The 14,777-nt window shown below is 37.4% G+C and overlaps 1 protein-coding gene across 1 annotated transcript; it reads right to left on the bottom strand.

The window, feature by feature from the left end:
- Positions 1-12,884: 12,884 nt before the first annotated feature.
- LOC141281000 (E3 SUMO-protein ligase ZBED1-like) lies at positions 12,885-14,360 on the bottom strand. Its single transcript, XM_073812549.1, has one exon. The coding sequence runs from the start codon at positions 14,358-14,360 to the stop codon at positions 12,885-12,887; it is 1,476 nt and encodes a 491-aa protein (XP_073668650.1).
- Between the last annotated feature and the right edge of the window lie 417 nt (positions 14,361-14,777).

Below are 14,777 nucleotides of genomic sequence, written 5' to 3'. Positions count from 1 at the left end.
GATGTAACAGAAAAGGTAAGGCCAACCCAGAACTGCAGGCCTGCTTGCACAGACTGGAGTGTATTTGAAGCAACGGTTGACAACCTAGACAGACTCACTGAGAGTTCGTCTAGGTTTTCAGCTGCTTCTGTACAACCTTTAAGACTGTGTACTGTAGAAATGATCCAGAATGTTTATTCTTCTTGTTGTGCACTTGATATTTTGCCTGATTTTTTTTAAGTTTGTTATTCAGTTATGCTTTGATGAGTCACCCAAGATGAGTGGCTGCTAAGTAGATCAAGTGCCTCATGCATGTAGGCTTTTGGTGGAATATAAACATTAATCAGAATACAGTGAATAGAACAATTTGCAGTTAAATAACTGCATGACGCTTCCAGAAGTAGCGTTTTAAATCTAAATACTAATGTGTTAATATTTATGTTGATTTCTTAAAGTAGATATTTCAGAAGACTTTTTAAGATTTCAAATCAATTTTAGTGTCCACAGAGTACATATGTGAAGTTCTAGCTCAAACTATCATAAAGATAATGTATTACAACATGTTAAAATTGCCACTTTGTAGGGTTGACTAAACATGTGCTGTTTTGGGGTGTGTCCTTTTAAATGCAAATGAGCTGATCTATGCACTGAATGGCAGTGCTTGGTTGGATAGTGCAGATTAAGGGGCTGTATAATTATAATAAGATTCCCTTCTGACATCACAAGGGAAGCCAAATTTGAAATTTCAATGCCCTATTATTTTCACATGCTTGCAGAGAATGGTTTACAAAAAAAGTTACTGGGTTGTTCTTTTTCACATTTTCTAGGTTAAACGATGCACTGGGGACACAATTGTAGCATAGAAAGTCAGATTTTCATGAGATGTCTTCTTTAAAATTTTCTACAGGAGTCCTCAACTTGGTAAAGAGTATAACAGATGTTCTAACTTATCAACTCGATATTGAGTCTATATCTGTCTCCAAGTCCAAAAACATTCACTTACTATCATAAATGTCTATTTCTGAAACAGCCCTAGCTATCAGCAATGGCAATTTTGACAATTCTAGCCAACCCTTTTTCCATTAGTCTGAACCCTATTAGTCAACTCTTCATTGGTACTTAAATATTTTGTGCACATCTTTATGGAAATTCAGGTTACTCATTAACCTGGTTTACACCTGTATTGTAATGTATACTACTAGAATATTAATTGAGCTAAAGTAAAAAATTAATTTAACAGATGACTGCATATGAAGTAACAATATTCCCTTTTTTGTTGTAAAATTTCTTACAATAGTTAAAGTCATTATCATTGCACTAAAGTCAGCAGTTACCATCCATTTAACCTAAACCTGAGTCATATCTTGGTTGACAGACAGTATGAGGTTCTGCTGCCTATTTTATGAGCAGGGGAATGTGATTTGTACTTTGCAATCTATCTGAAATCTTTTGCTTAGGATATATCTCAGACAACAGACATCAAGAAGCTGGAAAGGGTGAAACATGGTAAATCCCTACATCAAGAGGATGAAACCGAAGTGATGGAAAAATAAGCTTCCATAAAATGACTAACGACTGATTTCTTATTTGTTTTGTGTCACTTTAAACTGATTTATTAATACATTTACATCATGACACTAATTAGCAGCAGCAGTAGTACCTTTTTTCTTTATTAGGAAGATTCTGTTTCAGTGAGGTTCAATTGAATTTTTTTTACACATACAGTACAAAATAATAAAACATAACAAAATGTTTTTTAAAAGAATATATAATTTTAGCATTTTCACTACTTGTGAAAAGGATTACAACCCCATTTTAAGAATCTTAAAGAGCACCTATTTCCCAGGAAGTAAACTGATGCCTACAATCCGTGTGTTTGTTGTTGTCCAAGAAAAGAGATTTATGTTAGAGACGATATCTTGCATCTTTGCATCCTAGCAAAACCCACCAGTTCTCTAGGTTAACAGACTGTATTAGTGTTATCAGTGACTGGATGGCAAATAATGTCCTTATACTCAAAGTCAGAGACACTCAGTGAGTGCATTTACATGCACAGAATAAGCGGATAACTATCAAAAATCTGCTTATTACAGAAAACTGTTTTCATGCGTTTACATGCAAATCAGTAAGCCAGCTATGCAGTCAACTGCGTTTACATGGGACTTGAAGAATTATCAGTTTTCTCGCAGGCATTGACGTCACCACCTGTAGTACACAATAGTCGTTCAAAAAGCCAATGCCATATCTGTCTTAAGCTGTACTGTTGTATCTCTCCTTGTGTCCGCAGAACCTGTAAATGTAACATGAGCTTCTATTTTAACATTTTCTCTGCCAACTGCTTTAGTCAAGCGGAGACTTTTATGCATTACTTTGACCTTACTTCCGCGTCTGAGGTTTATCTTTCACACGCGGAGACATGCGCACATGGACAAAACCGTGAGAAAGCCGGTTAAGGTGTTTACATGCCACGCGAAATCGGCGTAATGAGCAAAAAACTACCTGTGCCGATCGTTTTTTGCTTACGCCGTTTATGGGCTTTCCCCGATTAAAGAAAACCGTTTTACGCGTTTACATGACCCCACGTGTTATCAGTTTATTAACTCTTTCCCCGCCATTGACGAGATTTTCCGTCTTTCCGCAATACCGCTATTATCCACCAGGTGGCGCCCTTCCGCAACTTTTTAAAACCGGAAGTATTGCCCTATGGCAAGCTGCTGCATGTCCGTGTCTGTTTTAAAGATCGCTCTGAATCGGATCTCTATGAAAAGTCCGTCACAAAAATGGAATTATCTCTGCTTTTTGCTCAAAATATGGTGTTTTTGCAAAAACCCACCCATATTCAAAAGCTGATTGCAAAAGAACCACTAAAGGTAGGATGAAACGTTTTTTTGTTTGAAAGCAGAGGGTCTGTTCTTTCATTTGGTATATTGTATGTTTATATATTTAAAGAAGAACATTTTCTGGAAGGCATTAAACTTTGGTGAAAATCATGAAAAACGCTGGCGCTGGCTGGCAACTTTTTTTAAAAACGCTGGCGGTGAAAGAGTTAAGCATAATCGGCGTAAGACTGTGCATGTAAACGCACTCTTTGAGTACGTTTACATGCACAGAATAAGCGGATAACTATCAAAAATCTGCTTTTTACAGAAAACTGTTTTCATGCGTTTACATGCAAATCAGTAAGCCGGCTATGCAGTCAACTGCGTTTACATGGGACTTGGAGAATTATCAGTTTTCTCGCAGGCATTGACGTCACCACCTGTAGTACACAATAGTCGTTCAAAAAGCCAACGCCATATCTGTCTTAAGCTGTACTGTTGTATCTCTTCTCTTGTCAGCAGAACCTGTAAATGTAACATGAGCTTCTATTTTAACATTTTCTCTGCCAACTGCTGTAGTCAAGCGGAGACTTTTATGCATTACTTTGCGCTTACTTCCGCGTCTGAGGTTTATCTTTCACACGCGGAGACATGCGCACATGGACAAAACCGTGAGAAAGCCGGTTAAGGTGTTTACATGCCACGTGAAATCGGCGTAATGAGCAAAAAACTATCTGTGCCGATCGTTTTTTGCTTACACCGTTTATGGGCTTTCCCTGATAAAGGAAACCCGTTTAACGCGTTTACATGACCCCACATCTTATCAGTTTATTAAGCATAATCGGCGTAAGACTGTGCATGTAAACGTACTCATTGTTGAACCAAATAGCTCAAAATATAATATGTCAGATTTTAAGAAGAAAGGCAAGAACCTTGGTTTGATGTTTGACAGCAATCTATCATTTAATAGTCATATCTCCAACGTCTGCTGCACGGCATTCTTCCAACTTAGCATATGCTGTATTTTTAAGATATTTCTATCTAAGAAGTATGATCACATAAGCCCAATTTCGACATCTTTACACTTGCTACCGTTTAGGTATCACTTACAATATTGCTAATCACCTTTTAAAATGGCTAGCATATAGCTGTAATACAATCCATTGCGTATGTTGTGCTAGCAAAAATCTGGTCACTTAATTATCCACAGTAGATCATTTTCCTACTGTACTTAGCCCCTAAACTCTGGAATGATTTTATACTATTTCATCTATAGTTTATTTTCAATAGTATCTGTCCAGCGACAACCAACCGTTTCTTTTCATTTTTATTCTAATTTTTTTTCTAATTCCTATCAAATGTTAAAATTCAGCAGTTAATATATGATATATTTTCTATAGGATTGGTTAAGTGTGGCTCTCTGTCTTTGACTGTCTTGAAAGTTTTTTTCTACCTAGGACTTTTCCCCACAGGGTTTTTCCTCCTAGGAGTTTTTTAAACCCCTTGGGAGTCAGCATTAGTTTACTAGCGTTCTACAACCCCAAATCAGAAAAAGTTGGGACACTGTAGAAATTGTGAGTAAAAAAGGAATGGAATAATTTACAAATCTCATAAACTTATATTTTATTCACAGTAGAATATAGATAAGATATCAACTGTAGAAAGTGAAACCTTTTGAAATGTGATGCCAAATATTGGCCCATTTTGGATTTCATGAGAGCAACACATTCCAAAAAAAGTTGGGACAGGTAGCAATAAGAGGCCGGAAAAGTTTAATGTACATATAAAAGAACAGCTGGAGGAGGACCAATGTTTAGGAATAGGAATGTTGTCCCGTTCTTGTTTAAAACAGGCTTCTAGTTACTCAACTGTCTTAGATCTTCTTTGTCGCATCTTCCTCTTTATGATGCGCCGAATGTTTTCTGTAGGTGACAGATCTGAACTGCAGGCTGGCCATTTCAGTACTCAGATCCTTCTTCTACACAGACATGATGTTGTAATTGATGCAGTATGTGGTCTGGCATTGTCATGTTGGAAAATGCAAGGTCTTACCTGAAAGAGACTACGTCTGAATGGGAGCATATATTGCTCTAAAACTCGGATAAACCTTTCAGCATTGATGGTGCCTTTCCAGATGTGTAAGCTGCCCATGTCACACACACTCATGCCATCCCAAACCATCAGAGTGGCAGGTTTCTGAAATGAGCGCTAATAACAACTTGGGATGTCCTTGTCCTCTTTAGTCCGGATGGCTTCTCAGTTTTCCAAAAAAAACTTCAAATTTTGATTCGTCTGACCACAGAACAGTTTTCCACTTTGCCAAAGTCCATTTTAAATGAGCCTTGGCCCAGAGAAAACTCTTGCGCTTCTGGGTCATGTTTAGATATGGCTTCTTTTTTGACCTATAGAGTTTTAGCCGGCAACAGTAAATGACAAGGTGGATTGTGTTCACCGACAATGTTTTCTTTAAGTATTCCAGAGCCCATGTTGTGATTTCCATTACAGTAGCATTCCTGTATGTGATGCAGTGCCGTCTAAGGGCCCGAAGATCACGGGCATCCAGTATGGTTTTCCGGCCTTGACCCTTACGCACAGAGATTGTTCCAGATTCTCTGAATCTTTGGATGATATTATGCACTGTAGATGATGATAACTTCAAACTCTTTGCAATTTTTCTCTGAGAAACTCAGAAAACTATTTTTCGCCACAGCATTGGGGGAATTGGTGATTCTCTGCCCATCTTGACTTCTGACAGACACTGCAACTCTGACAGGCTTTTTGATACCCAATCATGTTGACAATTGACCTTATAAGTTGCAAATCAGTCCTTAAGCTGTTCCTTATATGTACATTTAAATTTTCTGGCCTCTTATTGCTACCTGTCCCAACTTTTTTTGGAATGTGTAGCTCTCATGAAATCCAAAATGAGCCAATATTTGGCATGACATTTCAAAATGTCTCTCTTTCTACATTTGATATGTTATCTATATTCTATTGTAAATAAAATATAAGTTTATGAGATTTGTAAATTATTCCATTCCTTTTTTACTCACAATTTCTACAGTGTCCCAACTTTTTCTGATTTGGGGTTGTACTATATGTTACATTAATACTCCGCTCACTAGTACGGTTTAATTTTAGCCGCTGTTGCTAATTTTATTGTCCTCTGGTTTTTCTGTGCTTTCTCTGGTTGCCCAATTGTGAACGCCCTATATAAATTACATTTAATTGAATTAAAGAAATGATTATTGATTATTGAAGTCCTTAGCGAGTGTGACCACCATCAAAGGGGAGCAGATTCAGAGCGTTAAGGAGTATAAAAATCTGAGTGTTGTTCTAGACAAGTGGTTCTCAACATTATTCCTGTAGGCCCGCTGCTCTGCACATTTTGTATGTCGCCTTATTTAACACACCTGATTCAAATCATCAGCTCATTAGTAGAAATCTCCTTAAACTGAACTGATTGTGAGACATACAAAATGTGCAACGCAGTGGGCCTCCAGAAATGACGTTGAGACCCACTGTTCTAGACCAGAGTCTCTAAACCAGGGATCGGGGCCCCAGTGGGGCCTCAGCAGATTTGACAAAAGATGAAAATTTGACAAAACAAGCATTAATTGAAGCTAAAACAAGCAAAAATCAAGATGTTTCTTATTTAGTAGCAAATATACATCTCTCTAGTCATTCCAAGTTCTAGTTAATTTAATTGGGAACAAATTGAGTTGATTGGGGGGCCTTCAAATATTGTTGTGGGCAACTAGGGGGGCCTGAGGTGAAAAATGTTGTGAACCACTGTTCTAGACCATGAATTGAGGTGGGATAAATGGACTGCAGCTGTGCTCAAAAATACTCAGCAAAAGTGAAACTTCCTTAGGAAGATGTGTCATGGAAGGTAAGTTTTCCCTTGTTTAAAGTATTTTACAATTCTTGTATTAAGAGTGTTTGACCTTTTGTATCACTTAGTGGTTTGGAAATGCTACAGTGCAACAAAAAATCTGTTGAGGAAAGTATTAAACAGTGTAAATTACTAGGTAGGCTACCCATATGATAGGCCTAAAACAACTATCAAAATAGATGCTCTGAAAATGAAAAATGACATTTTTTTATAATGTATGCATCCATTGTATGATGAGTTTGAGTTTTTTGCCCTCAGGTCAAAGATTTAAGATTAAAACAACATTACATCAAAATCACTACAATATACAGTATATAGAGCAGTAAAAACAAGCGCCTTGTACGTGTCACAAGCGGAATTGGTGAGACCTCAGTGTCTTGGTCAAACATACCCCCTTCCAATCAGTCTTGAACAGTAAAATCTTTCTGATCTGTAACCGCTCAAACAGCGAACCTGTGATGTCAGTAGTCGTATGTCGGAACTTCCACTATGGGCCGCAGTTCGTAAGGCGCTATTTGTAAAACTATTAAGATCAGCTGGTAGAATGATAGTAGAATGGTTAGGGCCTTACAAACAGCTACCTTCATGAGCTTCCAGTTAAGCGAAATCTCTTAATGATACAATTATCCACATGCAGAGCCGGTTCAACCAGAGAATTTAAATTGCGGGACATTATAATGCAGATTTTGATTGTGTGCACACTCTATAGACCCATATTTTATGGTCAAATAAAGGCTGAACAGTGACCCCTGCTGGTGGGCTTGAACACTAGATGCAGTTTCGTCTGGCCTGCTTGTCTATCAGCATGCAGTCAACATCTGTTCAGAAACAATTATACTAACCTGAGTGAACTATAGAGGGAGGTTTCAGAGCAATCCCTGAGACTGTGTCTAGATCACTACACTCATGATGGATGGCAGCACCTTGTGAGCTGATAGACATAAGCCATTGAGATTAAACCTGCAGTTTCTTTTCATTTGTTCTGGGTTCACTCTGCAGGTCAAGTGGGCACATTTTTAACATTAGAATATCCTCATGAACAAGGTGTTGTACCCTAGTGATTTTTTGCATGCCAGCATGTGAAATGGATCCTTACTATTTGATGATTATGTCATCACTAGTGGAATCTGCATTTAGCCATATATATATTAAAAGACAAACTACATTTAAAATGCCATTACAATACTAAATCTATATTAAATCTGTAGAAAATCTATTTATAATTACAATGAAAACACAAATACAAATGTAAACAGCACAGATATGTTTTCTCTACAAATTTGTGCACAATGACAGGATTCCTTTCCCTTCTTTCATTCTCTCAAATGACAAACCTGATTGCTCATTTGACTCTCATACTGTATGAAATGTGCAGCACTTGTAAAATATATATTTTTTAACTTGAATAATTCATTTCAGAATTGCGTGTTTGACACTTATTTTATTCCCTTATCTGATATCTTTCAGGTTTTTAGATGGCAAGGCAGTACAGACAGATTTCCACTGCCAAACTCTTACTAGGCTGACCTGCAAATGCCAACTTGTCAGGTGTTTAAGATTCATGCAGGCACCTACTTCTTTGATTTTTACTTGTTTATTTCCCTCGCCACAGACTGCAAGCTCAGATCAATTTCAGCCCAAATGTCACATGCTCCTAGAATGCATAAGTAACCTTGATTGATAATTCTTGCAGGAAATCTAGTTTGGTTGCAGATTCTTGATTTTAGTGACATAGTTAGTCACTCGCATTGTGTCTGTAAGGGCACCCTTGCTCTTAATTACAGAAAAAAATGTGTGCTTTTTCAGGCAAAACCTATTTGTAGAAGATATATGGTTAACGTTTGTAGAGAAGTTGTGCAGTTAACATTTTGATGCCCTTTAAATGCCTACATATTGTTTTTTAGATTTGTTGTTGAAACACAGTAATTACCTCTATAGAGGCTTTTTGCAAGAAAATGCATTTTAGATGTGTCTTAGGAGTGGAATCAGGCTGTTGCAAAATGGGATCATTGTGTGTTGAGTAACATTTATGTTACTTTAAATGTGTAATTGCCTGCTCTTTTAAAATACATTAAAATGTTAAAAAAATTACAGCTACTGCATGGGAAGACATTATGCTGTTTCTTACTCTCTTTTTTTCAGAAAGAATTTGGTTGGTTGATCATGTTTCGGATGTAATCCGAATTAATTCATGCATACAGCACTTTGTGCACAAGCATCTGCCAGATCCCTAAAAATATAACTATAAGCTGTTTACCGCACAGCACTTACAGGATCTGCATGCTATGTTGCTGGAACTTGACTTAGGAATACAGTCCTTTATTTAAAAAAGAAAAACCGGTAGAACTCACCTGACGTTATCTTTAAAAACAATGAAAATATGTTAATCATATACAATACTATCAGGATGAGAAAATTAAACGCTGTAGTGGGAATTACCAAAAAGAACAGAATTTTGCTTATACAGTAGACTCAACCTGTGAAGTTTGATTTGAAGCTGATTTAAAATACATGCAAGCTCTGACATATTTTTGATATCCTTGGGTGCTTTGCGTTATTTCCCCTGTGACAGCACATAGAGATTATAGGGCATACAAGGATTTGTGAGGACCAAAACCTTCAACTTATTTTGATAAGATCGTAACATGTTGATAAGATGCTATATTTAACCATAACCATTCACTGGCAGTCATGCATTAAATGTGTACTGCTTCTCAAGAATTTAATACAGGGGTGTCAAATCCAAGGCCCACGGGCCATTTTATGCCTGAACCACTCATTTAAAGTGGCACGCAAGAGCTTACAAATTATTTTACTTATGTGGCCTGCAAGAGCTTACAAATTATTTTACTGTTATTATAAGTGTTATTTTTTGCAGGGTATTTCCTGCCTTTGTTTTATTTGTTTAACCAAAACAAATGTTTGTACCGCCAAAGCCTTTTTTGATAATTTAATGTAATTAAGGAGTGATAATCTTGATTACTGCAGGTGAGAGAAAAAGCAGAAAGCCCTGCCATGCATGCGCACACTCTCTAAACTAAGCATTTTATTAAAACATATACAAAATTGTAAAATGTCGGAGAACCAAATCCTGTACAGCACGGAAATGTTTTCTGTCTCGTTTACACAAATGTTTTGCGATGTCCAGCTGGGATAAGCACACAACGCATCTATTTCGGCTAATGTCTGTTTGCAAACTAATTAATCGTTTGAACCGATTAATTTTAATGAACGATTGAAACTACTGATGAAAACACTAAACTCATCGAGTCATCTGTGAATCAGGCACTCAAAGGCAGTGGCTCAGCGGTTCATGTAGGTTGTCTACAAACCGGAAGGTTGGTGGTTCAATCCCCGGCTCCACTGGACCAAGTGTCGAAGTGTCTTTGAGCAAGACACCTAACCCCAGCTGCTCCAGACGAGCTGGACATTGCCAATGGGTGAATGTGAGGCTAATTGTAAAGCGCTTTGGATGGCCATAGGTCTGTTAAAAGCGCTATATAAATGCAGTCCATTTACCAAAGCCAGGTAAAAAAATCTGGGCTTTTTGCAAAAAGGGCAAGAAATGATGACAGAGATAATGACGAGTATGGCCCATATTATAATGAATGGTACGTTACCATTCATCCTACCACCATGTGGCACCCACTCCACACACCAGACTATGGATTCTCACTTACTCCTGTATTCGCTTCCTGTTTGTTCCATATAAAACGTGCTGAGTCCCAATTCGCATAATATCCATCCTAAATAGTATTCGAAACTAGAATTAGTACGTCCCAAATCATAGTATGTTGAAATGAGTATCCCAAAGATACCCGGATGGTCTACTATTTCTGGCTAGAATTCAAAGTGCAGATCAATGCACACTCTAACGGCTAATATTGCCCACAACCCATTGCATGCTGGAGGGTGGAGTTTAACCACACTGACCCTCTGGCTTATTTGTAGTAATACTGTGGCTGTACAAATGTTAACTTTATTAGCCTTAGAAAGAAACATGCACAGCAAATTATTGAGTGATATAAACTTAGTGTTGGGCAGCCAGCGTTAAAATCCGGTGTTCAGTTACAAATATTTCAGGCTTTAACACTTGTTTAGTGTTAATACGCAGTGTTCTTTTTGGGTGTTAACATAAAGTCAAGCCGTGCCATGTGTCTCAAACAGTTCCATTGCTCCCTATAACATGATACAGTTTATCATATAGCTTTAGATGCTTTTGACATTATATTATAGTTAAACTGTGCAAAAGTGGCAAATCTTATTATTATTCAAATATTTTTATTGAGTTTTGCATAAAAGTGGCAAATCTTACAATGGATGCTATAAACACTTTATATTAGCAGATACTCTTTGCACTTCAGTATGTTTGTACATTAACAGGATGCAAAAATAAAATGTGTAAATTATCATATTTATTAAAATTAATAAATTGATGAATTATTAGGAGGATAATAGACTACCCTTTTGTACACTGCCCCCTAACCCTTAGTCTTAATAGACACTCACGTTAGACACTTTTATTTTAATTTGAACATCTTCTTTATTTATATTGCAAAAAATGCCTTTTCAAAGTGATATATGATAAGAGAAAAAAGAAAAACGTGGATTTGAACCAACACATTCATGTCTGAACTCAGTTTCAAATACTATCTGTGGTGCTGAAGCTGTTAATTTCTTTAAAATCTTTTAATACTTTAGTGATCCAACCAGTCATTCAAAACACTTTCATTATTATGTTTTATAAAAAGGCAAGAGGGTGCTGTAGGGGTTTTTGACAGACACGGGCACATCAGAGCCAGCGCAAATATCAGGAGTGTCCGAGATGAGGCGCCCTCGGCGGGATACATGAGCGCTGTCCCCCCGCTGGTCGAACTTGGAACTCAAAATCTCCGACATCAGCTGAGCAGACTTTTAAATAAGCGCTATATTTATTAACTGACCGTAAATTAGAAGTTTACACATCCACATTCTCGCCTCAACTAGACTTAAAACTACATTTTGTAAAACAGAAACAAATATTGAAAAGCAGTTATTACGTCTATTGATCAGCTAAGCGAGCCTGGGTATAAGGGTCACGTGATTTCCGGTGAGGCCGTTTCTCAATCCGAAGGCTGCAGCCTCCGGAGGTCGCATATGCAGGCTGCATATGTCATCAAGCCTGGTTTATAATTAAAATTAACAGAGCATTACATTCGCAAGTCATACGCATATTACAACAATTTACGAGGATTATAGTGAACTTTATAATTTTTATTCTGAAATAAGACAGCCTTGAAGACGTGTATACAACTGCTACATCCGGAAGCTGCAGCCTTCAGATAAAAAAAAAAAGCATAAAAAACGAACATAGATGGGAAGATCGATGCGTACTTGTTTTTGGGTTTCATTGGGTGCTTCTCTATTTTTATCTGCGCTTTCCCAAGTTACTGGAAGTACTACAGACCCTTACATATCTTTATAATAAAACATGTTTGGCCCTGCCTACTGAACAGACTAACTGAAACGCACACAACATCTACGCATGTGCAGAGCCTATACGACTTTCCCGCCGCCTAGTAGCGTCATCATCTTCACTGAATGGATTTGTCGTCTGCACACACAACGGAGAATGTTCTTCTAAGGTAAGTTATTGTATGACTTTATCGACGTGTGATTTATTTTTTTAACTTGCATTATCATAAACAACTCGTATTTACCTTAGTATTAAACTGTTTGTATGAAAATTCATTTGCTGAAACATTTGGACTGCACATTTTACCCAAACTAGTGTTGTCACGGTACCAAAAATTCAGTATTCGGTACCGATACCAGTGAAAATTCACGGTTCTCGGTACCAATTCCGGTACCAAAGCAAAACACAAAAACATGTTATTCAAACAAAACACTATTTTTTATTAATAAAGTTAAACAAAAACACACAAATTACTTAACACACTTTTCTTATAACATTAAACATTTTTATAAATGTAACAAAATATGCCATGACTGAGTAACACTGAAATAATATAAAATGTAAACAAAACAATGGCATTATTCAAGTACTTCAAGGATTGTAAACATCTGAGTAACTAAATAACATCTTAATAAATTACAAGCATTGAAAAGAACAAAAAAAAGTTTCACTTACTCTTTGCTTAAAGTTTCACACCAAACAATACTGGCTTACATTTATTTAAAGAACTTTGATGTTAATTTTCCTTGGGTAACTTTTTTGTCATTTCCAGATTTTTTGAAAGAAACACTAACATATCAACATGTTCCTGAGTCAGTCTTGAGCGTCTTGGGCTTACAATATACCCTGCAGTACTGAATACTCTTTCAGATGAACAGCTTGATGCAGCAATGCACAGATACTTCCTGGCAAACTCTGATAGTTGAGGTAGTGTACCCATATTTGTTTTCCACCATGAAAGTGGATCATCCTCAGCACTGACCTCAGGCATCTGACTGTACACCAAGAACTCACCATTTAACTCGTCACTTGCAGTAAGCTGTGTTTGACTTGAGGATGCTGGTTCTCCTTTTTCTTTCCTTTCCCCTTGTATGGTGGAGAGAAGTTGCTTCAGGTCAGTTTTGGATTTTTTAGAAGGCCTCACTTGACTTGACTCTCCAGAAACTTGAGATACATTTCCATCATTGCCCATTTTCTTCACCTCATCCAGGAGACTTTGCTTCACATCATCCTTAAGAGAAACAAAGCTGTTCTTAAATCTTGGATCAAGGTAAGTTGCAGTGTTTAAAAGAAGCTGTAGCTGCAGGTTATCATAGCGATGACGAAGATACTCGTTTATCTTCTCCTTCATCTCCTGGGTTAATGCAGAGTCACTTTGTTCATAACTGAGACAATCATATATCTTCCAAAGCAATGGCAAGACTGAGGACAGGATGGTATGTTTTTCCCCACTAAGTGCATCTGTAAAAGGACTGAGAGGCTCGAGAACTGCTTTAACAGTTTCTAAAACTGTAATGTCCGTGTCTTTTGGCATCAGATACCATTTTTTCCTGTCTTCAGCCAGCACAGCACAGACAACCTGCTGTTGCTCCAAGAAACGTTGCACCATATCGTATGAAGAATTCCAGCGAGTGGGTTCATCATGAATGAGTTTATGGTCTGGAGAGGAGAGATCTTTCTGTTTTTTGACAAGCTGACGTGAAAGTTTTGGGGATCTTGTAAAGGCAGAGATTGTTTTTCGGAGCCTTGACAGCGATGCAGACACCCTGCTAATCTCTAATGCCTTATTTACAGCAAGATGGAGATTGTGTCCAAAGCAAGGAATCCAGGTGTAGTCTTCGAAGGCTTTTTTGTTATTTGTGGCATTATCAGTTGTGATGCCTGACATTCTTATGATGTCCAAATTCCAGTCTTCAAGTTTCTCTTCAAAGGCCTCCTTCAAACTTTCAGCAGTGTGATCTGTGTTGAGACCACAACAGCCAAGGCACCAGGATTGCAATTCCCACAATTTGGTAATGTACTGCAGAGTTACAGACATAAAAGTGTCTGCAGTTCTACTTGTCCAAAGATCTGTTGTGCAGCTGTAAAACGGTTTCTCTCCGAGATGCTGGATTATGATATCCCTCGTTTCATTGTACAGGCGGGGAATCTCTGTGTACATAAAAAAGTTTCGGCTTGGAAGCTGGTATTTTGGGTTTAGGTGATGAAGCATTTGCTGGAATCCACGTTTTTCAACCGTGTAAATGGGCACTTGATCTGTACATAAAAATTCTGCAACAGCTCGGTTAAGTTTTCTTGCTTCAGGTGAGTTTTTGTCATATTTCTGCTGCTGCTGAAAAGCATCTGTAACTGTTGTCTGTTTTAGAGTTTGCTGAGGTGTTTGATGATCATCCTCAGTCTGCAGCTGTAAAATAAAAAAATACTCAAGTAAAGCAATAGACTTGAGTCTGACCAAATGCTACATTAAATTGTTGACACTAGCTAAAACACAATTTTTCAGTAACAAACCTTAGCTTTTATAATAAATGTAGGTAAATTACAGTGTGCAGATAAAGTGTACTGTATATCACTGTTACATAGATAAAACTGTATTATTGAAAACAATTTAAAATGCTATTCCATTAGTTGG

The sequence above is a fragment of the Paramisgurnus dabryanus genome, chromosome 18 (genome assembly GCF_030506205.2).
Source record: "Paramisgurnus dabryanus chromosome 18, PD_genome_1.1, whole genome shotgun sequence".
Lineage (NCBI taxonomy): Eukaryota > Metazoa > Chordata > Actinopteri > Cypriniformes > Cobitidae > Paramisgurnus > Paramisgurnus dabryanus.
Note: the sequence above shows the minus strand (reverse complement) of the source record. Positions and strands in the feature narration are given on the sequence as shown.